The sequence below is a fragment of the Schistocerca americana genome, chromosome 5 (assembly GCF_021461395.2).
Source record: "Schistocerca americana isolate TAMUIC-IGC-003095 chromosome 5, iqSchAmer2.1, whole genome shotgun sequence".
NCBI classification, from domain to species: domain Eukaryota; kingdom Metazoa; phylum Arthropoda; class Insecta; order Orthoptera; family Acrididae; genus Schistocerca; species Schistocerca americana.
The window spans coordinates 412,658,302-412,683,361 of NC_060123.1; the positions used below are offsets into that span (position 1 = coordinate 412,658,302).

The 25,060-nt window shown below is 42.4% G+C and overlaps 1 protein-coding gene across 1 annotated transcript in view; it reads right to left on the bottom strand.

The window, feature by feature from the left end:
- Positions 1–23,090: 23,090 nt before the first annotated feature.
- LOC124616406 (piggyBac transposable element-derived protein 4-like) overlaps positions 23,091–25,060 on the bottom strand; it is a 43,271-nt gene continuing 41,301 nt past the window's right edge. The window contains exon 2 of the mRNA XM_047144710.1: positions 23,091–23,312. Within this exon, the coding sequence (XP_047000666.1) occupies positions 23,091–23,312 (222 nt within the window). The remainder of the gene's footprint in view (positions 23,313–25,060) is intronic.

Here is a 25,060-nt window from a genome sequence, read left to right on the forward strand (position 1 = left end):
ACCTTTAAATCTCCTGTGTTTTTTTTCCGTTCTGCGTATTTCCTCAGCCGGCCAGAGTGGCCGAGCTGTCATAGGGGCTACAGTCTGGAACCGAGCGTCCGCTACGTTCGCAGGTTCGAATCCTGTCTTGGGCATAAATGTGTGTGATGTCCTTAAGTTAGTTATATTTAAGTAGTTCTAAGTTCTAAGAGACTGATGACCTCAGAAGTTAAGTCCCATAGCGGTCAGAGACATTTGAACCATATTTCCTCAAAGCTATTTTTTTCATTTTCGGTAGAGATCATCTCGTAAGTACCACTGTAATAGCTTTTCCTACACTAGCTTTAATTGTTTCTAAGTTTTTAACTGCTTCTTTAATTTCTTTGATAGTCGGAGGTAAAGCATCTTCTAGGTTTTCATGAGTGAGGATTCGTGCTTAAGGATTATCTTTCAAAAAGTAAGAATCAGTTCAAAATATTTTACTAGTCCTTAGTAATTTTCAGTGTTGCTTAAGCGAAGTATGCCATTTTCATTTATGAAATACACAACTTCTATTTTGGTATTCTTTCAGTCTGCTCTTAAATGTCGATCAAAATCAGTTTCAGTTCTAATTATCCTTGCTGTGCTTTCTTTTCTATTTAAATTTATCATAGCATTCAATTTTTTCCTTGAACATTTCTCTTTCTTCCATTTTTTTGCCCTCTCTGTTAAAACGTCTTCACATATGTCATTCTGTCATAGTTTCTTTTTGTTTATGATTGACCCTAATATAAAATTCGAACACAAAAATTTGTCGTCGGTTCAAATCAGGCCCAATAAAATTTTCTTTGACTGTGGTACGCTAAAAGCGGTCGTGATGGCAATTTACATTTCGGTGGGTGCCACAGGTTGTGATAAACTGTAATTCCCCCACCCCAACCACTTTTGTAGTAGAGGTTGATCTAGACAAGGATGTGCGAAACAGATTATTGATGAAGTTTCGTGTAATAGTTACATATGAACGAAAACATTAGCACAGGATGCAAAAAGAGAGAAAGGGCATGAAAACCATCGAAGGAGTGATGACTAAAAAAAGAAAATCGGACAGATGCGAGTAGAACCCGAGCTCTGGGGGTTGCGTATAAATTTAATTATGTACAAAGGGCGTTCAAAAAGTTGGGCGCAGTCGTCTCTAATTTTTTAATTTTTTGCAGGAGGAGAATGAAATTTTTTCTGAACATACTTGGAACATTTAGTTATAAGTTGGTATATAAAAGTATTTTCTTTTATTTACAGGTGAGCCATAATGGACCGTGAAGTAGATGTCAGGTTGTGACAACGGTCGGTGATAGAGTTCTTCATCAAGACCGGCGATGACTCTGCCACATAGATTCACAGATAGTTGCTCCATATTTATGGTGAGGACACAGTGGATCGCAGCAGTATCTAGCGGTGGCTGCGGAGGTTTAAAGAAGCTGATTTCTGTGGTGTCACCGCCAGACACCACACTTGCTAGGTGGTAGCCTTTAAATCGGCCGCGGTCCGTTAGTATACGGCGGACCCGCGTGTCGCCACTATAAGTGATTGCAGACCGAGCGCCGCCACACGGCAGGTCTAGAGAGACTTCCTAGCACTCGCCCCAGTTGTACAACCGACTTTGCTAGCGATGGTTCACTGACAAAATACGCTCTCATTTGCCGAGACGATAGTTTAGCATAGCCTCCAGCTACGTCATTTGCTACGACCTAGCGAGGCGCCATTATCAGTTACTATTGATATTGAATCATGTACCGTCCAGACCGACGTTCACCATTAACGGATTAAAGTTAAGTATTCCAACAGCTACGTCCGATTTTCTAAATTCTAATTTCCTTGTCCTGTTCCAGACCTGACGCCAGCCTGCGTGAGCTAAAACGCGTGCCTTTCGGCCTCATTCTAGTAACACGGTGTTGGCTCTCCTGCCAACCAAAACAATTTCTTTCTAGTGGACAATCAACGATGCGGCAGGCCATCGACGTCAGTGAGTGATGTGAATAAAGAGACCATTGATCAAATGATCCAAAATGACATATGAGTGATGACATGCCAGCTTGCTGAAATGACTCGTTTGTCATTGGGTAGTGTGGTATCACTGGTACAGTCACTAGGGTACAGAAAAATCTGTGCACGTTGGGTGCCTAGATTACTGACAAGAGAAATGAAAACGATGAGGAAGAATGTGTGCGTGGGTTTCATGAAGACTTTTAATGAAGAGTGGAAACAGTGTTTTGGCGGCGTCATTACCCAGGACGAAACACGGTTGTTTTTGTCCGAAACTGAGAGCAAAAACCAATCCATGGAGAGGGGTCATGCGCGTTCCCTTCGGAAGAAGAAACCAAGACTTTCACTAACGGCAGGCCGAAAGATGATTGCCTCCTTCTTCTGGGATCAGTGTGGTGTCATAATCTTTGACTTTTAGGAACCTGGCTCTACAATTGACCGGGACCGTTACTGCTTGTCATTGGACCAGCTGCGACGTGCCATCAGGACCCACAGACCACAGCTTCAGAGTCATCTCATCAGACTACACCATGAAAATGCCAAACCGTATACTGCCCTTATGATGCAGGAGAATATCAGGAAAATGTGTTGGAAAATTGTGCCTCATCCTCCCTACAGCCCGCACTTGGCTCCGTTTGATTTTCACCTCTTTGGTCGTCTGAAGGCCCACCAGCACGGTAAAACATTTCGTAGTGAGAAAGACCTTATTTCCAGCGTCAAGCGATGGTGTAAAAGTCAATCCCCAGAATTTTACCAAAGTGCATTTACATTACGGAAAGAACGTAGGGCCTGATGCGTCACAGCTGATGGAGGCTACACTGAGTAGGCTCAATGTATAGCTAGATGTTCCAAGTACGTTCACAAAAAAATTTAATTCTCCTCCCGCAAAGCCGGCCGGAATGGTCGAGCGGTTCTAGTCGCTACAGTCTGGAACCGCGAGACCGCTACGGTCGCAGGTTCGAATCCTGCATCGGGCATTGATGTGTGTGACGTCCTTAGGTTAGTTAGGTTTAAGTATTTCTAAATTCTAGGGGACTTACGACCTCAGAAGTTAAGTCCCATAGTGCTCAGAGCCATTTTTGAACCTCCCGCAAAAAATAAAAAAACTTAGAGATGACTTTATAAAACTTTTTGAACGCCCTTTGTATTTGAATAGTAACTTCGTACGGTTCAGTGGCCTGGTGCAAGTGTTTCTATGGGACGCCACTTCGGCATCAAGTGTCCCTAACCTAGTCTCCTTACCCAACTGGGTAAAGACGCCCACAGTTTACAGTGCAATCCGTTTCTCGTGTTGTCTATGTCGGACCCTCAAGTCATTGAGAAGTGAAGCGTTGTTCTGATGAGTGAGTTTGCATCAAAACATGTGACGTAAATGGCTTTATCATTTGAAGTATAAATTTTTTACGCTGTCGAATTACAGTAGACCTTAGTACCTGTCATAAATTTCCTGAGAAGAAAGATCTTAATGGATGGACAGATATAAAAATGGCAGAGAAATGTATATTTTATGTGATATAACTACAAATTAATAATTTGTGTATTTCCTCCTTTACTTGCACCGTGAAAACCGGCGCTTATGGCCGAGTGGTTCTAGGCGCCTCAGTTCGGAACCGCGCTGCTGCTACGGTCGCAGCTTCGAATCCTGCCTCGGGCACGGAGGTGTGTGATGTCTTTAGGTTAGTTGGGTTTAATTAGTTCTAAGCCTAGGGGACTGATGACCTCAGATGTTAAGTCCCAAAGTGCTCAGAGCCATTTGAATCAATTTTTGCACCGTGGAAACTTGTATCTTGTCAACTTCTAAGATTCTAGGTCAACAGGAAACAGCCTATAGGTTCTCATGCGTGATTTTGCGAGTATTGAAACATCTGCTATTGATGACCGCATGTTTCGACTGCAATGAAAAAGCTTAAATTTTTCACATCTCCAAGGGACCAAAGAGCTGAGCATCTGACATAAATTTCAAATGGATATCTCTACCCGTACCTGAGAATGACGGTTCTTTAAAGGTTGGGCAGACATACAGAGAGACAGGCAGACGTAATATAAAATGATCCATAAGGGTTTGATTTTTATCGACTGAGGTATGGAACCCTAAAAAGTGTTTCTACTTAAATGAAAATTCCGCGGAAATATTTATCTTCTCCCATAAGGAAAAGTATTTTTCCACTTTCGATCCTCCCAACGTATCGATCCAATTACAAGAAATATGGAGAGAGACCATTCAAGCGAGGGAATGAAGTGATAACGTTAAGGGTTTAAAAGGCTCTGAGCACCGTAGCGCTCGCACGGTTCCAGACTGTAGCGCATAGAACCGCTAACATTTAGGGAATATATTTAAGATTCGAAGGAGGTGTGATGATGGGCACACAAACTTTCGCAATAGATCATTGGGCGGAATGAAGACTGTACCTGAAAATGCATGTGTTTAGAACGCTCGGTTGAGGATTCTATAGAATGCTGATTGGCAGTGACAGCAATGAAAAAGAAAACTTTTAAAAAATGAGGTATTGTCTCAGGCGCGGTACAGTCTTTCGCCGACTTGTCGAATACAATTCGGGAAGCCATCTGGCGGGTCATCCGGACGCGTGCAGATTTGCAGCGCTGCTGATGAACTAGTAAACGAATCATTAATCTCGCGCACTCGCGACGGAGATTAAGACAGCGCGATTTGGAGATCACTCCGGCTGCCAGGGCCGGGCAGCGCTGGGCTTCATTAGTTCCTGCGCGCCGCTCCTCCGTAATTATCTGTTTCTGCGCGGGCGAATGAAAAATAGAGCATTCAAAACGCCATCGGTCACAGTGGCGCATCCGCCCCTGCCGCCCTGTCCCGTCGCCCCCACCCCCGCCTCCCCCATCCCCCTTCCTTGCCCCTTCCACCCGCACAAAGCTCTGGCGAGAGCTCGCCCCCGTAATGACGCGCCCTCCGCACTGACGTAAATATACCTTTATTTCACAAAAAGAGGAAAAAGATGAGGGGTTTGGAAAGTACTGGTCCGCAAGGGATCTGTCCACCGGGGAGGTAAACCCTTGCTCTCGAAGAAGAACAGAAGCGGTCCGAAACATAAAAATTCTGTTCATCTATTGAGCAAACCATGTAAATTTTTAAAACTCCCAGAGACATGGCTTTTCCTTCTTCACGTTTATTAAAATATTAATAGTTTTTTGATCACAATGGTGCTGATAAGAACACTCTACAGAATATTCGGAAATAAAATTGAGGCTGGGTTAGGTCACGATCTGCAACAGCATCAGAGAAGCGGTTGATAAGGGAGGCAGCGCTTAAAAATCAAAACGGTTCGTGGGACTGAATATACGAGGGGAGCTGGAAAATAAGTTTCCCCTGTCGACTGTGGTCAAAGTTGTGTGTGAAGGGAAAAAAAAGAGACATTAAAGATAAGACATATTATTATTTTTGTACATAATTTCTAAGTACATCGAGACATTTGTCATACCACTTTATAAGCTACAAAAAGCCTTCCAGAAAAAAACTGGGCGTTGCATACGGAAGAAGCTTTGAACGGCTTGTTTGACGTCAGCATTGCTGTCAAAGCGCCTTCCGCCGAGTGTCTTCTTCAAAGCAGGAAACAGATATAAGTCAAAATGCATTTTTATTGCAGTCTCTGATCACAAATGAATTCTTTAGACGATGACCGGTTTCAGTCTGTAATGACCATCTTCAGATGGTGTAAAAAAGATCTGAAGATGGTCTTTACAGACTGAAATCGGTCATCGTCTAAAGAATTCATTTGTGACCAGAGGCTGGAATAAAAAAGCATTTTACAATATTGGATGACAGTTTGTACACGCGATTATGTCGCAGTTGGTGAAGATATAAGTCACTTGGTGCGAGATCCGGACTGTAAGGCGGATGGTGTAGGCGCTCCCGACCAAGAGTTGCAATATGGTTTTGCGTTGCCGTCACCGCGTGCTTTCTCACACTGTCATTCAACAGCAGAACGCCAGATCTGAGAAGGCCAGGCCGCTTTTTTCGAGTCACCTCTTTTCGACAGAATGGCGCAGTACTCGCAGGTTCGAATCCTGCTTCGGGCATGGATGTGTGTGATGTCCTTAGGTTAGTTAGGTTTAAGTAGTTCTAAGTTCTAGGGGACTGACGACCTCAGTAGTTAAGTCCCATAATGCTCAGAGCCATTTGAACCATTTGGCGCAGTACTGCACAGCATTGATGGTTGCATCCTCCAGATCGTCCAGCAGACTCCTTTGGCGTCCCAGAAAACGGTGAGTAGCACTTTACCTGCAGACGGAGTGCTTTTGAACTTCTTTCGGACAGGTGATGACGAATGTTTCCACTCCGTGGATGCAGCCTTCGATTCGGGCGTGTAATGGTGGACGCACGTTTCAACCCCCTTGACAATCCGAAACAGAAGGTCATTTCCAGATTCATGGTAACGCACGAGCTGTTCCCTGCTTAACGCCATGAGCTGTTCCATGTGTGTCGGGGTCAGTTGGTGGGGCACCCATCCTGCTGGCACCTTCCTGTATCGAAGAATGTCGTGGATGATCTTGTGATTTCGCTACTCCATCTATGGCGATACGCCGGTTCGCTTTAATCATGTCATCCACCTTCCTAACATTTACATATGTAGTGACCGTGCGCGTCCGTTCAGGTCTCGGTATGTCTTGCACTTGCTGACGTCCATCACTGAATTGGTGGCACCATCTCCGTACCATTTGTCTCAACATCACACCTGACCCATACACTTCAATTTCTGTGCCTGATTCTCCACGTGCCCATTCATAGCGGATAACAGCTCACACTTCCGCCTCTGACCACGACTGCAAAACGCACCTTCTCTCCATAGCTCCAGGAAAAGACTGAGCGGCTGGCCTCAGCTTTGCGCAGGTACTGCGACAGCGCCATCTGCTTGATCGCGGTCGACCTGTACCCAGTGGTGTATCGGTGTCTTGCACGTGCGCTTTCACCCGCCGTATTCTTTCGCTCATATCACACAACTCTGCCCACAGTCAACAGGGTAAACTTGTTTTCCACCTTCCCCTCGTAAATGATTAAGCTTTCTCGTTGGTGATTAGTGGTACAGCACGCCTACAAGCATCAGCGACCATCAGGCAGTTGTCAACTGAACTGGAGGAGCAATGGAAAATCCTACCGCAAGAACTCCTTACTTCTCTTCTGGCCAGAAAGTTGCAGAGCATACACTTCCATCCCTGGTGGTCACACACACCTTTAAGAACGATGTTCTGCCTATTGTAATGTGTAGGGGAGCATCGTCAATCGTTTTCAACCTGCAACTTGGCAAAACATGAGCGTCCCGGAGATCGTCTTGCTTCAGGCACTGTTTGCCGCAATAGGCACGCTTGCCTGAAAACCAGACAAGAGACGTTCTCATTCCAAATATTTGTTACAAACAGCAACATTTAACTTGAAACAGGCTTTGAAAATGCTGTAATATTGCTCAAAAATATTCTTTTGTCTTTATGGATTTCTTTAGTGTACCTTGTCAAGACGCATTTCGGGACTATCTCGTCTCTGATGACATGATAAACAAACAAGATTTCTTTTTACGTATCATAGATGGTACCAGAGTCTTACAATGGCCATTAAAATAAAACATATTTCGAGAGTAATAAACTTTGAACCTCCTATACATATGTACGGCACGACTTTGACATACCACTCGTAATTTATATCTATGGTCCAAGTTTCATCGCGATACGTTACTTGCCGCTCATACAACCTGAAAAGTTACTTTCATCCTTAAGTTTTGCACTCCAGTGTGTAATAAGTACAAGACCTAAGAGGGAAACGTAAGAACTGATCGAGGAAGGCGGCCGGTGTGGCCGTGCGGTTCTAAGCGCTTCAGTCTGGAAGCGCCTGACCGCTACGGTCGCAGGTTCGAATCCTGCCTCGGGCATGGATGTGTGTGATGTCCTTAGGTTAGTTAGGTTTAAGTAGTTCTAAGTTCTAGGGGACTGATGACCACAGATTTTAAGTCCCATAGCGTTCAAAGCCATTTGAACTATTTTTTTGAACTGATCGAGAGAGAAATCCTCGAAAAGGTTGGCTGTAATACAAGAGCGAGGCCCTTCTCTCCTACCGTTCATATTGTAGGGTTTAAAATTCAGTGTGGAAGAAAACCAAAAGAATGATTCACGTATAACATTACTATCCTCGGCGAAAGTGAGGAGAAATTGCAGGCCGTGTTAAAAGGAATACTCTAATGAAAACAAAATACAGACTAAGAGTAAACCGAAATTAGTAATGATAAGTGGCAGAAAGGAGACTAACGACATACGTGATATGAAAATGGAGGACTATGTGTCAGACAAAGTGAAGGATTTCTGCTACACTGTAAGAAAAATATGTACGGTGTATGAAACGAGGAGGAATAAGAAATAGACTAACATAGAAAACCAGAGTATTCTCAGCTAAAAGATGTCTCCTAGTATCAGAAATTAGCCTTAGTTTGAGGAAGGACTACTAGAACTCAGCATTATATGGAAGTGAACTTTGGACTGTTGGAAAACCGGAAAATAACAGAAACGAAAGTCTGAAATATGATGTTACAGAAGGATGCTGGAAGCTAAGTGACCTGATAAGTTGAGAAATTAGCTGTTCCTTCACAGAATCCGCCAGGAAAGGAATATAAAGAGACAATTAGTAGAGTAATGGGGTAGAGTGACGGGACATGTGGTAAGACATCTTCCATGGTCCTAGAGGGAGCCGTAAAAGGGAAAAACTGAAGAGAAAGACAAGGATAGAGTGTATCTAGTGGAGAATCAATGACGCTGGGTATAAGTGCTACAATGAGATGGAGAAGTTGTCATTGGCGAGAAAGTGGTGACATACCTCATCAAACCATTCATAATCCTGATGACAAGAAAAAAATTAGCTCTACAGTCAACAACAAGTATCTTCGATCATAATTTTTCTCCTTGATTTCCCCTTCTATAAATTGCTGAACGTTAGTGTACAAATCCTACCCGTGTTATTATAATGTACATCCACCCCTCAGTCCTCTACAAGCACTTGGGCTCCTGCTTTTGAAATAGTACAAACCGACTTACCAGTTTAATGAAGCGGCTACGATAATTCTGTTGCCGCCGCACTGCATCCTGGCTTTTACTGGAACGTGCTTGGGTATGAGGCTAGCATTTTTTATATTATACGAGAATACGCAAGTGAAAGCGTTTAAGATAACTCATTGTCAGTGATCTTTTCACTGTTTCATATTTTAGGATTCACAGCTACATATTTACTTAAGAACTATTTCATTTTCCATTCTGGCTGTTATGTCCACTACTGCTTATACCGCGAGAGAAGGATTCAGTATGAATAGGAACGTAGGTCAGAGGGCAGGTTATTGTAAACAGTTAAGTCATAGAGCTGTGCTCATCAGCATAAACACCAAACCAACAGCGGTAACGATAAATCAGTTGTACATGCCGACGTCACAAGCACATAATCAAGAGATAAGGAAATTATATGTGGATATTGAACTGGTAATTCAGCACGTAAAGGGAGATGAAAATCTATTAGCCATGGGAGATTGGAATGCGGTTATAAGGAAAGGAGTAGGAGAAGGGGTTGCGTGTCAATAAGGGCACAGTAGGAATGAGAGAGGAGAAAGCTTAACTGGTGCTGGAATAAATTTCAGCAAGTAAGAGCGAATATTCCTCTCAGGTATCACAAGAGGAGCAGGTATACTGAGAAAAGGCTGGAAGATGCGGGAAAATTCCATTTATATCACATCATGGTCAGGGAGAGATTCCAAAAGTGAGATATTGCATTCATTGTAACGTCTACCCAGAACACATATAGACTAAGATCACCATTTACTAACGATAAACAGTACGCTGTAGTATAAGAGACTAGTCAGTAAACTCAATACGCAAAGAATTGGGTTTCGGAATTATTAAGGAATGGTTCAAATAGCTCTGAGCACTATGAGACTCAACACCTATAGTCATCAGTCCCCTTGAACTTAGAACTACTTAAATCTAACCAACCTAGGGACATCACACACACACTAATACCCGAGGCAGGATTCGAACCTGTGACCGTAGCGGTCGCGTGGCTCCGGGCTGATGAGCCTAGAACCGCTGAGCCACGGCGGCCGGCTATTAAGGAATGAAGAGATACGGTTGGAGGTCTATGAGGCTACGGATACTGCGGTAAAGAATAGTTCAGTAGGCAGTTCTGTTGAAGAAAAATGAACATCTCTGAAAACGGCCGTCACAGAAACTGGTAAGAAAAACGTAGGTACAATGAAGGTACTGCGAAGAGATCGTGAATAGCAGAAGACTACTTCAGATCGACGAAGAATGGGGTACAAAACTGTTCAGATAAATTCAGGAGCACAGAAATACATGCCAATTAGGTACGAAGTAAATAAGGAGCGCAAGGACGTTGAGGTGAAATGGCTGAATAAAAAATGTGAATGTATCGAAAAATAAATGATTGTCGAAAGGACTGACTCCACATGCAGAAAAGAGAAAACCACTTTTGGTGAGATCAAAAGCAATGTGGTAGCATTAAGAATGCAATGGAAATGTAGAAGAGAGAGGGTACATGTGGAAACAGTACGTACGAGCCCGATGTGAGGAGGACGGCTTGTCTGGTGACGCAATACAAGAAGAAACAAGAGTCGATGCGGAAGAGATCGGGGATCCAGTTTTAGGATCGGAATTTAAAACAGCATTGGACAACTTAACATTAAATAAGACAGAAGGGCTGCAAACATTCAATCGGGATTTATAATCACTTTGGGGGAAGTGGCAACAGAATGATCATTCACGTTGGTTCGTAGAATGTACGAATCTGGTGACAGAACATCACACCTTCAGAAAAATATCATCCCCACAGTTCCGAAAATATAAACAGCTGAGAGGTGGGGAGAATGACCGCATAGTCAGCATAGCAGCTCATGGATCCTAGTTAAGAATAACATACAGGAGAATGGAAAAAAATTGAAGAGCTGTTAGAAGACGATGAGATTGTCTCGAGGAAAAGCAAAATCACCAGAGAGGCAGCTCTGACGTTGCGTTTGACAATGGAAGTAAGATTGAAAAGAAATCAAGAACCATTCGTAGTATTTCGCGACCTGGAAAAATTGTTCGACAATGTAAAATGGTACAACATGTACGAAATTCTGAGAAAAATTGAGGCAACCTATAGGGAAATACAGGTGGTGCACAATATCTACATGTACTAAGAGGAAACAATAACACTAGAATCAAAGAACGAACTACTTGGGTGAAAATGGATGTAAGGCACGGATGCAGGCTTTCGCCCCTAGTGTTCAATCTCTACATTGAAGAAGCAATGATGGAACGATGGAAATAAAAGAAAGGATCAAGAGTGTGACTAAAGTTCAAGGTGAAAGGATTTAAGTGACAACATTCGCTAATGACATTGCTATCCTCACTGAAATAGAAAAAAAAATTATAGGATCTATTGAATGCAACGAACTGTCTAATAGGTACAGAATACGGATTAAGAGAAAATCGAAGAAAGAGGAAAGATGTGAGAAGTAGCAGAAATGAGAATAGCGAGAAACTCAACTTCTGAACTGGGGCACGAAGTAGACTCAGTTATGAAATTCTGCTACCTAGGCAACAAAATAACCCATGTGGGACGGATAGAGGAGGACATACACTGAAGTGCCAAAGAAAGTGGTAATGGCATGCGTATTCAAATACAGATATATGTAAAAAGGCGGGATATGGTGCTGCGGTTGGCAACGCCCATAGTGTCTACCGGAAACATGTTGCCTGGTCGGACGAGTCTCATTTCAAATTGTATCGAGCGGATGGACGTTTACGGGTATGGAGACAACCTCATAAATCCATAGACCCTGCTTATCAGCAGGGGACTGTTCAAGATGGTGGAGGCTCTGTAATGGTGTGGGGCATGTGCGGTTGGAGTGATATGGGACTCCTGATACGTCTAGATAGGTCTCTGACAGGAGACACGTACGTAAGCATCCTGTTTAATCACCTGCATTCATTAATGTCCATTGTGCATTCGGACGGACTTGGGCAATTCTAGCAGGACAATGCGGCAACACCCACGTCCAGAATTGCTACAAAGTGGCTTGAGGAACACTCTTCTGAGCTTAAACAATTTCGCTGGCCATCAAACTCCCCAGACATGAACATTACTGAGCGTATCAGGGATGCCTTGAAACGTGCTGTTCAGAAATCTCTACCCCTTCGTATACTTAGGGATTTATGGATTTATGAACAGCCCTGCAGGATTCATGGTGACAATTCCCTCCAGCACCACTCCAGACATTAGTTGAGTCCATGCCTCATCGTGTTGCGTCACTTCTGCGTTCTCGCGTGAGCCCAAGACGATATTACGCAGATGTGCCAGTTTCTCCGGCTCTTCAGTGTAAAGAGCAGACTAGCGGTGACCAAAAGTGCGTTCCTGGCCAAAAGAATTCTACTAACATCAAACATAGGGCTAAATTTGGGGAAGAAATGTCTTAGAATGTATGGACCCTGGGAGAACTTGGAAGAGAAGAGGATAGAAGCATTTGAGATGTGGTGCTACAGACGAATGTTGGAAATAGGGTGGACTGATAAGGTAAGGAATGAAGAGATCCTCCGCAGAAACTGTGAGAAAAGAAATATATGGAAAACAGCGACAAGAAGAAGGGGGCAGGATGGTAGGACATCTCTTACGACATCACGGAATAGTTTCCATTGTACTAGAGGGAGCCATAGAGGGTAAAAACATTATAGTGTGACAGAGACTGGAACACATCCAAGAAATAACTGATGCCGAAGGTTTCAAGTGCTACTCTGAGATAAAAAGTTTGTCACAAGAGATTAGATGACTTTTACACTGTTAAATAATTTAATTTGTTTGAATTATAAGAGCTATTAACAAAAATTTGTAAATATAGTGAGTACATTGTTCGACAAAATATCAGCTGCTCTTATTTGAGTAGTACCCACCTCGAAAGAATAGTGAATTTAAAATTTCAGAACATGAAGCTGTGAAGTGTGAAGATACATAGAAGGAATTGCTATAACACGTCCAAAGAAATAAAGCGGAATCTGATTTGATTCTTATAAAGATATATTTTATAATCTTTACTATGTCATAATAACTCAGAAATTTTCTAAAAGCTTGGAATAAAATAGTTCATTTTTCCGAAAGAAATTAACGATTATTATAAATCATCAGCATGCAATATGTTTACATTGCTTTCTAAAGCTCATTTGTAATAATTTCTCTGAACGTACAAATGTCTTATTTGCGGCTATTATTATACAGAATAACTTTCATTCGTGACTTTTCAAGCTTCCCCGGTGGATAGTTTGTAAACAGTCTTCACGTGTTTGCCGCCGAATGACGCTGTGCAAATTCCACAGTATTTCCTCGGACCAACTGTCGAACACCGTCAGGTGGTTCAACCTTGCTTGTCGTACAGTTGCTCCGAGGAAACTCTGTGGAATTTACACAACGTCATCCGGCAGCAAACCCATGAAGACTATTTACCACTATCTTTCAGTTTACATGTACCACACATTCCTTCATGTCTCTGGAATTTCTTGATGGTGTTGTCCGTGTATGACTCGCCTCTGTGTACGTCTTACATTTAATGCATCAGACACGGTTTTCTATTTTTATGAGTCACAGTCCAACAGAGTCAAAATGGTCTTTCTGATAACCCGCCTTAGAGAAAGGCTGATGAATCTCTGCAAAGCAGCAGAATCCCTACTTCTCTGTGTGGTCTTGAGGTATGGCGCCGAGAAACCAGTGACAGGAGCTGAAACCATGCCACAAATACTAATATTCTGAAAAGAGATAAAGTGTGTAGTAGACTGATTCACGTCCACAACGAAGTCATCAGAACTGAATATCGTACCCATTTGAAGGAAAAGGCAAAAACAATAAATAAATAAATAATATAAAACAAAATAAAATCCAAAATCGATCTCTCATTTCCTTTACTTGGGCAACGAACAGTCGCCAAAATAATCTATTGCATACTGACCGCTCAGTATTATATGCCTCGGGAGACAATGTAACGAATGGGTTGATGAATCAGAAGAGACTCACAAGCCTAAACTGTGCACAGATGATGATAATACTAATGAACATTATGGAACTCCTGAAAAATCTTGTAATTATTACAGTGAGTAAAATGTTAAGTGAATATTTGAATGTTTCTCTATAAAATCCATTGTGTTTACTATTAACTCTTGAAATCCTGCCCCTTTTGTAAATATTTTATCACTTTTTTACACAATTACTGTAATTTTTTGTTGCTAACTATGCCACTATCCCTAGGTGGATGAATTAAAAAACTATTTTTTTTTCTCATTCAGCAGTAAAAAATTTGATTTATTGAGAAAAACTGGCTAATACGTTATTAAACATATTTTGTAAAGGGCGTAAAAGTACAACAGTTTTTATCTTATAATGTAATAGATAATTTGTACGAGATCCATGTAATGCAAAATGCATGTGACGTTGTGCGTGAGAAAAACAATGTTGGCGGAAACCCACAGATTGCGTGCACGAGAAATGTTGAGGATAATTTTCAAAACTATGTGTTTATTTTTCTTAAACAAAGGTAAGGAAGCGAAGAGTTACTCTTCCTGCAGGCACGCCAGTTGTCTCCTGTGAAGCGATGGAAGGCATGTGTTTTGGGCTCTGGGAACTTCCTCATTTACTGAATAATAATTATCACTATTCTACTACATGTGTCTGCAGTCATTTGTAGCATTCCTTTAGAGAGAATAATTTAATTTTCGTGTATGAGTTTTATGTTTCAGAAGGATAAATCAGATTGATGCACTCATTGTTTGAGAACAGAACGATATACAGCTTAACGCCTCGTATCGTTTAAGTATTATGTACATACGAAGTAGAACCTATACATTCTTTTCTCAGAAGTCCAGCTAATGTAGTATAGCAGTTTCACGGTCAAGGTGCTTTCAGACAACTATGATGTACAATAGCCCCCAAGGCCAGATACACCAAAAAGCAAACGTAAACAGCGGTGGCACACGAATGTGTTAAAGTAGTAGGGGCATCGTGCCATCACATTTGTGGCGTGTCATTCCCGAGGCAAATGCATATTTTCCCAGATTTAAGTATTTGTTTCACTTCTTATGTCGTCAGTAAGGAAGAACACATTACAACTGGCGACGCGCATCTCGACAAATTGTACGTAATTGTGTTCAAATTGCTTTCTTTATGTGTAATACGTGAGGTAGCCTATAACGAATACAAAAAGACACATAGACCTGTCCAAAAAAAGAAGGAAAGCTGTAAGGAGTCAAATAAAAATAACGCTTGATCAGGTTGCGGAAGAACAATCAGAATCAGTTTTCCGCAGGAAATCGTACTGCAATGACAACACTAAATACGCGTATCGAGGTGTACTGGATGCGATAAACCAGTTAATGAATTTCGTGGTTATGCTAAAGATGGCGCAGATCACAATGGAAACACTGTGCAGAGGAGCGCAGGTTCAGAATTTAGCTGTGGAGCGAGAAGGAAATATCAAAGATAGTTCTGATGGGAAAAGTTAAGATATTGAAGACGACTTTTCGTTAAGGTTAGAAACACAATAAGTTCACATTAATCAATCACTTAGTGTGAGTTTTGTGCGGCTGCACGGATTGTAACCCAAGAAATGGCTCGTGAATGCAGCCGATTGAATGATGTCTTAACAAATGAGCAAACGCATATTAAAGCTGAATTACATCGTGAGATAGCACAGTGGTATGACAAAGTTAATGCTCAGGTTAGTAGCCTGTGGAAAAAATTAGTACCGAAAAAATGTACTGTGAATGAACCGTCACTGATGAGCACACACATCGGTGATGAGTTTGGGGATGCCCGTCTGTATGACACACAAGAAAGAGAAATAAATGGGCCGGTCAGTTCATTCAGTCGGAAAGGTGCAGAACTGACTTTTTTAGCTATTCTGTAAGAAGAGAGCCTACTGGAACAGCCGGCCGCTGGTGGCCGAGCGGTTCTGGCGCTACAGTCTGGAACCGCGCGACCGCTACGGTCGCAAGTTCGAATCCTGCCTCCGGTATGGATGTGTGTGTTGTCCTTAGGTTAGTTAGGTTTAAGTAATTCTAAGTTCTGGGGGACTTATGACCTCAGCAGTTGAGTCCCATAGTGCTCAGAGCCATTTTGAACCTACTGGAACACCAACAGTTAGAAAAGTTTTTTCCAGGGACCCTCTTATAAACACGACTGGATGTAGAGATTGCTCCTCTGTATGTTGAGGACATAAACTGTAAGGAGCCCAACTACACGAGAACAGTTAGGATGCGAAATCTATACAAAGACGGGAAAAATATGTCGTAGCATGCACGACGGTACAGCAGAAGTATTCGTGTTAACGTACGTGAGGCCGTTGTGGACACCCAGACGAATGGTTATCGCAAGTGATGTATGCGCAGTGACAGACAGAAGAGGAGCGAGACAGCGTAGTGTAGTGGTCACTGCTGCGAACTCGAACAACTAAGTGTAGAGCAAATCCAATGGCAACTGCTGCAGCGGATGAACTCTTCACGTGAAGTAAACCACTTCTCTAAAAATGGTTCAAATGTCTCTGAGCACTATGGGACTCAACTTCTGAGGTCATTAGTCCCCTAGAACTTAGAACTAGTTAAACCTAACTAACCTAAGGACATCACACACACACCCATGCCCGAGGCAGGATTCGAACCTGCGACCGTAGCGGTCTCGAAACCACTTCTCTGTTCACAATTTGAATTTCTTCAGAGGTGTAAACACTATCAATATGTGTAGCAATGCTGGGCATTGGAGAGTGCTACTTACGACCTCGACAATACGGCCCACGGCGCCAGTCAACTGCCACTTTTAAAATGTAGGCTCATAATCAGTGCAGTTATGAACTAATTGAAAACTATCATTAAAAATCATCATCCAAAATCGCTTCAAAAGTGCTTGGTGGTTACGAAAAGTGTAGACAGTAATACGTAAAAGATGTAACTTCTGGAAATGAATAAAAGACTGTTGACGAAATAATAAAGATGAGAACAACATTGACTTGTAATTTACATAGTAACATTAACAGAGCGGAAGGAGACCCTCTCTATCTAGTACGGCTCGAGTAAACGAAAACAGACACATAAACCAAACAATCTAAACTATTGTAAAATAAAAGTTCAACAACTTATTAGCCGGCCGTCGTGACCGAGCGGTTCTAGACGCTTCAGTCCGGAACCTCGCGACTGCATCGGTCGCAGGTTCGAATCCTGCCTCGGGCATGGATGTGTGTGACCGTCCTTAGGTTCGTTAGGTTTAAGTAGTTCTAAGTTCCAGGGGACTGATGGCATCAGATGTTAAGTCCCATAGTGCTCAGAGCCATTTGAACCATTTCGAACAACTTATTACCACTGTTTTTCTCTGTGTACAGTAAAACAGGCGATGTATTGTAGAGAACTGATACAACCGTACAACTGCTGCACGTAACCAACCCTGGTGAGCGATAATTCAACTTGGTGGGGAAGATCAACCGCGAAACCCGACTCTGTAGCTTTGACTACTGTGGCAATCCGACGACCGCCCTGACTCGCTGATTTCACCGCGATCCACCTATGCAGGGCGCTCGCCATACACCAAAAACTTTCACATTCCAACAGAATTATAATAACAAATAATTTGCTCCGTGAACACAATAACTGTGTAAATAAAAACAAAATATAATCGAGTTGAAAGATAAACTTTTGGTAACATAGCACATGAAGTACTGAATTTAGTAAGAAGATCGATATATATGAACACTGAAATACAATCGAATGTATTAACATACCATGAAAGTTGAAACAGAAAGTAATTTATGTTGTTTCACAAACTGAATAGTCAAGTCAGTCCTTGCTTGTAACGAATTGAGAAATTATTCTCTGTTATCTACTTTTTTAATTCATAATGAGAGAGTCTTAAGGTTCATATAGGAGTTTTACGGTCCATTTTCCCTGGTCTCGTGCGCGGTTGGGTGATTGAAACAAAATATTTGGCTGGGCAACAGCCAAAACAATTCCAGACATCCCAAGTGCGCAAGTAAACGTTCCGATCAACTGCACCTGTAGCCATTTCTGCAAATCTGTAAATCATAGTACAGTCGAAACAAAATATTTGTAACTATCTCAAAAGACCATGACCCATTGCTACTTAAATAACGTCAACAGAATCCTGGAAGTGAGGTGTCTTCGAATCGTAACTTCCAGAATTCAATGAGGCAGTAAAACATATGTTTTAAAAGACGTACTTCTTTAATTTTTTTATTTTATGATGGAATAATCACTTTGTATGAGAACCATGTAATGGAAATTTAACGTAATCTCATGCGTAAGAGAACTGATTTAGATTGTAGGTCACAGAATTTGTACACAGGAAATGTCAACAATAAATTTTAAATTTCGTTCAGTTTTTTCCTAAACAAAAGTAGGGAAGAGAAGAGCTCTTGCGAAGAGAACTAAGGTATGTCTATTGGGTTCTACGTACTTCCTCATTTCTTGAAAAAGAATTATCACTTTTCTGCTAAATATGTTACGTACGTACCAAATCGAACATGCGCATTCTTTTCCACGAAGTACGATTTAGTACTTATTACCACTATTTATGTTGAAATCAGTATAGGATTTTCATGGTCAAAATGCTTTCAAACAATGATGATTTACAATAGCCACCACGGCCTGATAAACCAAAAAGCAAACATAAAAAGCGATGGCACACATAGTGCAATGGACCTAATGAGAGATAATATCAGAATTAATTCCAGTTTCGTGTGTGATAATCAGTAAACACATGGTGCTATTGCATTTGTGACATGTCCTTCCAAAGGCGAACTTTTCTTAATGCAATGCGTAATTTTTACCATTTTAAATACTTATTTCCCTGCTCACACCGTCAGTAAGGAAGGATTCTTTGCAATTGGCGATACTACATTCTTTAACAGAGGTCACACATATGAAAAATTCTAGTTACTAGATTTGAAGTGGGAGGAGTAAAATACTTAAATATGTAATCAGCTGTGAATCGAAGGTTGCACTTGTTAAGCAGATATGAAAAGTCTCGTGCATCAATTCCATGGACGTTATTTGTAAACAGAGTCACAGCTACAACACACATTTTAATATTGATTTCTTTTTATTTAGTTATTTATAGATATATGCAACGTGGGAAGAGTGGGCAATCAGGCCTCCTCTTACAGCTAACCGGAGGATTCCGTGTATTTTATGTTTCACATACTTCGGAAAGCATATTGTACTACGTTTGGAAATTAAAAATTACACGCATACAGAAATTACAGCGAGACTATAAAGAACAAGAGTGTAAAGAAGGTGGCGTGACTCATAGTGAAAGAAAAAGAGAAAGTAATTTACACAGAGGTGACAAAAGTCATGGGATACCTCCTAATATGAAGTCGGACATCCTCTTGCAGGACGCAGGGCATCAACTGGACGTGGCGTGAACTCAACAAGTCGCTAGAAGTCAAATGCAGAAATACTGAGCCATGGTGTCTCTATAGACGTTCATAACTGCGAAAGTGTTGCCGGTGCAGGATTACTTCCCATGAATGTTCGACGGGATTCACATCGGGCGATCTTGGAAGCCAAATGATTGGCTCGAATTGTCCAGAATGTTCTTCAAATTAGTCGCGAATGATGGTAGCCCGGTGACGTGGCTCCTTGTCACCCAGAAATATTTTGGCATCATGAAGCCTATGAATGGCTACTGATGGTCACCAAGTAGTCGAACAGAAACATTTCCAGTCAGTGATCGGTTCAGTTGGACCCAGAGGACTCAGTCCCTTCCATGTAAACATAGTCCATACCATTATAGAGCCACCACAATCATGCACAGTGTCTTGCTGACAACTTGCCTTCGTGGTGTCTGCACCACACTCTGACCCTAACACTGCTCTTACCAACTAAAAATGGGACTCATCTGACCAGGTTACGGTCAGAGTTAGGGTCCAACTGATACGGTCACGGGGCCAGGCTTCGGTTGTTTGCTGCCATAGCCCATTACTGCCAAATTTCGCCAAGCTGTCCGAACAGATACGTTGTCGTATGTCCCATATTGGTTTTTATGGTTATTGTACACAGTGTTGTTTGTCTGCTTGGACTGGCAACTCTACGCAAAAGCAGCTGCTCTCGCTCGTTAAGAGAAGGCCACTGCGTTTTCTGTGGTGAGAAGTAAAGCCTGATATTTGGTATTCTCGGCACGTTCTTGCCACAGTGGGTCTCGAGATACTGAATTCCTTAACGATCCCTCTAATGGAATATCCCATGGTTCCAGCTTTAACTATCATTTCGCGATCTACGTCTGTTAATTCTCGTTGTGCGGCCATAATCAGGCCGAAAACCTTTTCACATGAATCATCTGGGTACAAACGACAGTTCGCCAATGCACTGCCCTTTTATACCTTGCGATGCTAGCACCATCTTTTGTCACTTCAGTGTAGCTTAGAGATCCTAGGCTCTTTGATTTTGCTCTTTGCCAGAAGGGAGGTTATCAGCGCTACGGAAGAAAATGCTTCAACTTCTTAAAAGGAGCGGGCCCTGAGCGTGGCCAAACAGCAGCGACGGCTAAGGGGTTTGCGACTGTTTTTGTTTTGCTAGATAAGTGGGACCTTGTGTTTGGATTATGATGACATGAATGGTGTCTAGCGCATAGCGAATCATGTGGTCGTAGTACTCATCATATCTCATAAACGATTCAAGATATCGAAACGAGGTTTCCTGCAAATGATAGCACGAAATCAAGCACGTATGTTGTATCATAAATACTCGAAACATTTTGATTCACCGAGATATGGAAGTAACTCGTCCGCAGCAGTGAGAGATCGGTGGCCCAGGGCTCACGCAGAGGTCGATAACGCTGTAAGAATACCTAAGGCCGCGCGGGGTAGCCGCCAGGTCTAGGTTAAGGTTCAGTAGTGAGTAGGCTTAGGGACCGACGACCTAAGTAGTTTGGCCCCATAAGACCTTACCATAAATTTCCAAAAAAACGTAAGGGGCGCGCGTATACACGTCCACAACACATGTAGAATGTCGTAGCTGGACATGTATACACGCCAACAACAGTGTGAAAGAAATCGGGTGCTTCCGCAGTGAGGAAGTAGACGTAGCATAGAACAATAACGTAATTTGTGAAGCTGCCACCAACGTAACTGGGCGCCTGAAGCACGGACATGGTCAAATAGACTGATGTTGCATGTGTAAACCACTCAAGCATTTATGGTTACTTCTGCCGTCTAGTGTTTTCACTAGTCGTACCGTGTTGAATTACATCGAAATAGTGGAGGTGAGGTAGAAAGAGTGCTTGCGTGAGTCTGCGTTTCGGATCCCGTGGAAATGCGTACCAAAAACTTTTTGAGGGCGGACAAACAAGACTAACTCTTCTGGCACGTTGCAAAAGTATTCTCTGCTCAGGTAAGACGCTCATCCAAAGTTACATCCAAGTTCACACTTTTGTGGTATGGTATTGGAATACCGTGGAGCTGAAAAAGAGGCAGTGGCTAGTGGAATTCTGAAATTCTTAATTTCTGATTGGGTACTAAGATTACTTCTGCCTTTCTTGTCTGTAGTTTAAGCCTCAGGTTTTCATTTCACGTTAGTACCGAAGAAAGATCATGATTTTTCTGAACGATCGTAGTATTTGTATCTTCACAATACCTGGAGGTCGAGGGCATAGAAATGATATTTATAGAAGGACACAACTGATGAAATGTTATTGACGAACGAGTACAAGGCAAACAAAAGTGAGACTAAGATGGACCCCAGAGCACTCCTGAGAGAACTTTTCCAGCAGATTTCAAACTACTTCAGTGCTCTACCTGCGCAATTGAGCTGTCGCATTTTTCTGGGCAGTATGTCAAAGTTGACAGTATCAGAAGCTTTGCTAAAGTCTAGTAATGTGACTGTTGTTGCATCACAGTTGTCGATGGCAAATCTCGGGCCATCAGTTACCGAATGTGCAGTGATTGTGCCATGGTTTTCGCGAAAGCCAAACTGTTATTTGTCATATAGGTTGAATTAGCACTAGTGTTCAGCGATTTTGTCGTGAACAATATATTCCAGGGCTTTGGAAACAGCAGCTATTATAGTGATACACTAACTGTCCGATAATCATTACATGATTGTGGTTTATCGATCATAGGGATTGGTTGATTATGCTTATGTTCCATTGAGTAGGATGTATTCCATTTACGAGACAGAAATTAAACATGTGACTTAAGACAGGTATTAAGTTATCGGTGACATTCTTGATCATGTTTATGCTGGTACCATCGTAGCCTATTGTTTCTGGAGAGGTTCTCATCACTGATTTTCTTTTGTTTATTGTTCGTGTTTTAGATGGAAAGGTTCTAGATTAGTTACTTAGTTTGGGGGATTCTTGTGTGCTATTGTTTCCTGTAGTGTGGACGTTGAGACGTGCAGAGAAGAAATCGTTCAGTTCGTTAGCTGAGACCTGAAAATCAGTTTCCAATTTTGCCTTTCCGTTATCCCCATGTCTAAGCAAAGGAGATGCTTTTTCAGAGTCAGGGGTGTCACGTCAGTGTTTACAATGGCACGTGTGTGCCATTTATACAAATCATAATAGAATGTCTCATAAAAACTTTGTGCCTTGGATGTTCGTTTTTCAGCTGTGTGCTATCTGGCCACAGTTACACATAATTAACTAGTTTGTGCATGCGTGTGTACATGTGTGAAAGACTCTGTGAGAAAGAAGGTGAAATAGCCTCTGACACGAATTATTTCAACGTAAATAATAAGTGAACTGTACCAGATTTTTAACTGTATCTAGGAATGCTTAGCATGTTCTAGTATTCAAAAGAGACATAATTTTATTTGATATTACGACAGTACAGCATTTGTTGAACGCACGCCAAAGGACGAAGGAATGAATTAAGCCGCGATAATATGCCTTTGCGCTGCGAAGAAGAAATTCTGTAGTAAACCACTGCTTCATCCTTTTGTAAGACGTCTGCTGAACATAAAGAATGCCCGGAATTAAAAGGCAGCATCACAGGAGCAGGGAGCAATATAAATATTTTCTTTGGGAGAACAAGAACTCGCTTTGTGAGCGGGGGCAGCGTTTACTGGCGCGCAGGCTGTGAGTTTCGAGTTCGCCCGCTTCGCCTCCCCCGCGCCGCCCCCGCAGCCACCATCCTGACAGCAGAAGCCGACGTCTGTTCCAACTCCAGGCGCGGCTCTGCACCAACTCCAGATGCGACGTCGCTAGCCCCACAGCTCAGCAGCTCGGGCGCGGATTCCGCTTGACTGGCTGCGTTTGCCGGGTTCTCTCTCTCTCTCTCTCTCTGTAGGATAACCAACTCGTTTAGAAAAAAATCTCAAAAGCACACTATATATGGCTGATGTTAGTCTGTTATACGGATTTGGATCACTTTTCATGCTCGCGCGTGGTAAGATTCATAGAAACTGAAAATCTCTGTTTAAAAAAAAAAAAAGGTTCATGGTGTGGTTTCCTGTCGTCATGTCCTAGTTCATGAACCACGGGCAACGTATGAGTGGCCAAGTAAGTGGTCCTGACAGTCGGGATACCAGTTACTTTGGAATAAGGCTGGGCATCTCGGACATATTCTGAGTCGTGGTCACCTCTGTGCTCATACGGCAAAGACTACCAAATCTACCGGTTAGTCCTTCAACCGTTAGAGGTAAAACTCAATGGGAACCGGGACAAGTAAGGCTAGCAACCTGCTTCCCTGGTACTTTAAATATGATGCTGGCAACAATCAGAGAAAAATGCCTGGGACCTTTGGAGGTCACGCAGTCCCACTTCTAATTGACAAACCAGGGACTCCTAAGATACGACTCGGCAAACGAATGGTAACGATGGGGAGCTATTAATATCAATGGGGGCTACTCTGGGAAGAAGGTAGAGCTGGCAGAGGCTGCAAGTAAGATGGGGTTGGACGTTTTAGCTGTTAGTGACATTCGGGTAAGGGGTGAGAAAGAAGAGGAAGTGGGAGAATACAAGGTCTACCTTTCAGGAGTCAAAGCAGGAATAGCACAATGGGGTCTAGGGCTTTACATCAGGAAAGAAATGGAACCCAGCGTAGTTGCAATAACGTATGTAAACTAACGACTCATGTGGATAGATTTGACAGTGTCTAGCAAGAAAATTAGGATTGTGTCAGTATATTCGCATTGTGAAGGGACAGATCAAGATAAGATGGATAGTTTTTATGATGCACTTAGTGATGTAGTTGTTAGAGTAAAGGAGAAGCACAGTGTTCTGCTCATGGGTGATTTTAATGCCAGGATTGGAAATCGAACAGAAGGGTATGAAAAGGTTATGGTTAAATTTGGAGAGGATAAGGAGGCCAACAGGAACGGGAAACAACTCTTGGATTTCTGTGCCAGTATTGGCTTAGTACTCACAAACTCCTTTTTTAAACATAAGAACATCCAAATGGCGATGATGAATAAAAATAAATCCCAGAAACAAGGTGACGTGTGAAATTCAGCTCGTTCTGATCATTCAGTGGAGGCTTTTGCGATCCGTGCCTTATTTAGCGTATTTAGCAGCTTCTGGTACGGTGATGTGTAAGTGACGATCAAAAAGTTTTCATATAAGGGCATTGTTACAGTGTATATGCAACGCAGCGCCACTTCGATGCAGGTGTGCAAGCACCGACATGTAGAAAAGGGAACAGTGTGAAATTTGTGTCTTTATAAAGTGAGTGCGGTAAATGGGGAAAAGTAAACTATCGCCACGTTATTACAAAACGCGCCCACACAGGACCAACGTGTTATCCTTTTCCTGATTGCGATAGGACAAACACCGATAGACATCCATCAGAGAATGAAGAATGTTTTTGGGGCAGCAAGTCAGTCGAGAATTATTGTTGTACAATGGTGCGCCAAATTCCCTTCTGTTAGCTACTCAACATAAGACGCAGTCGGTCTGGGAGTTAGGCCAACTCAAGTGCGATACTCCAGCACCCGCCCTATAGTCCTGATCGCTCCCCATGCAATTATCACGCCTTTGAGGCCTTCCTTAAAATAGATCTGATGAGTTGACGATTCCTGTAGGACGATGATG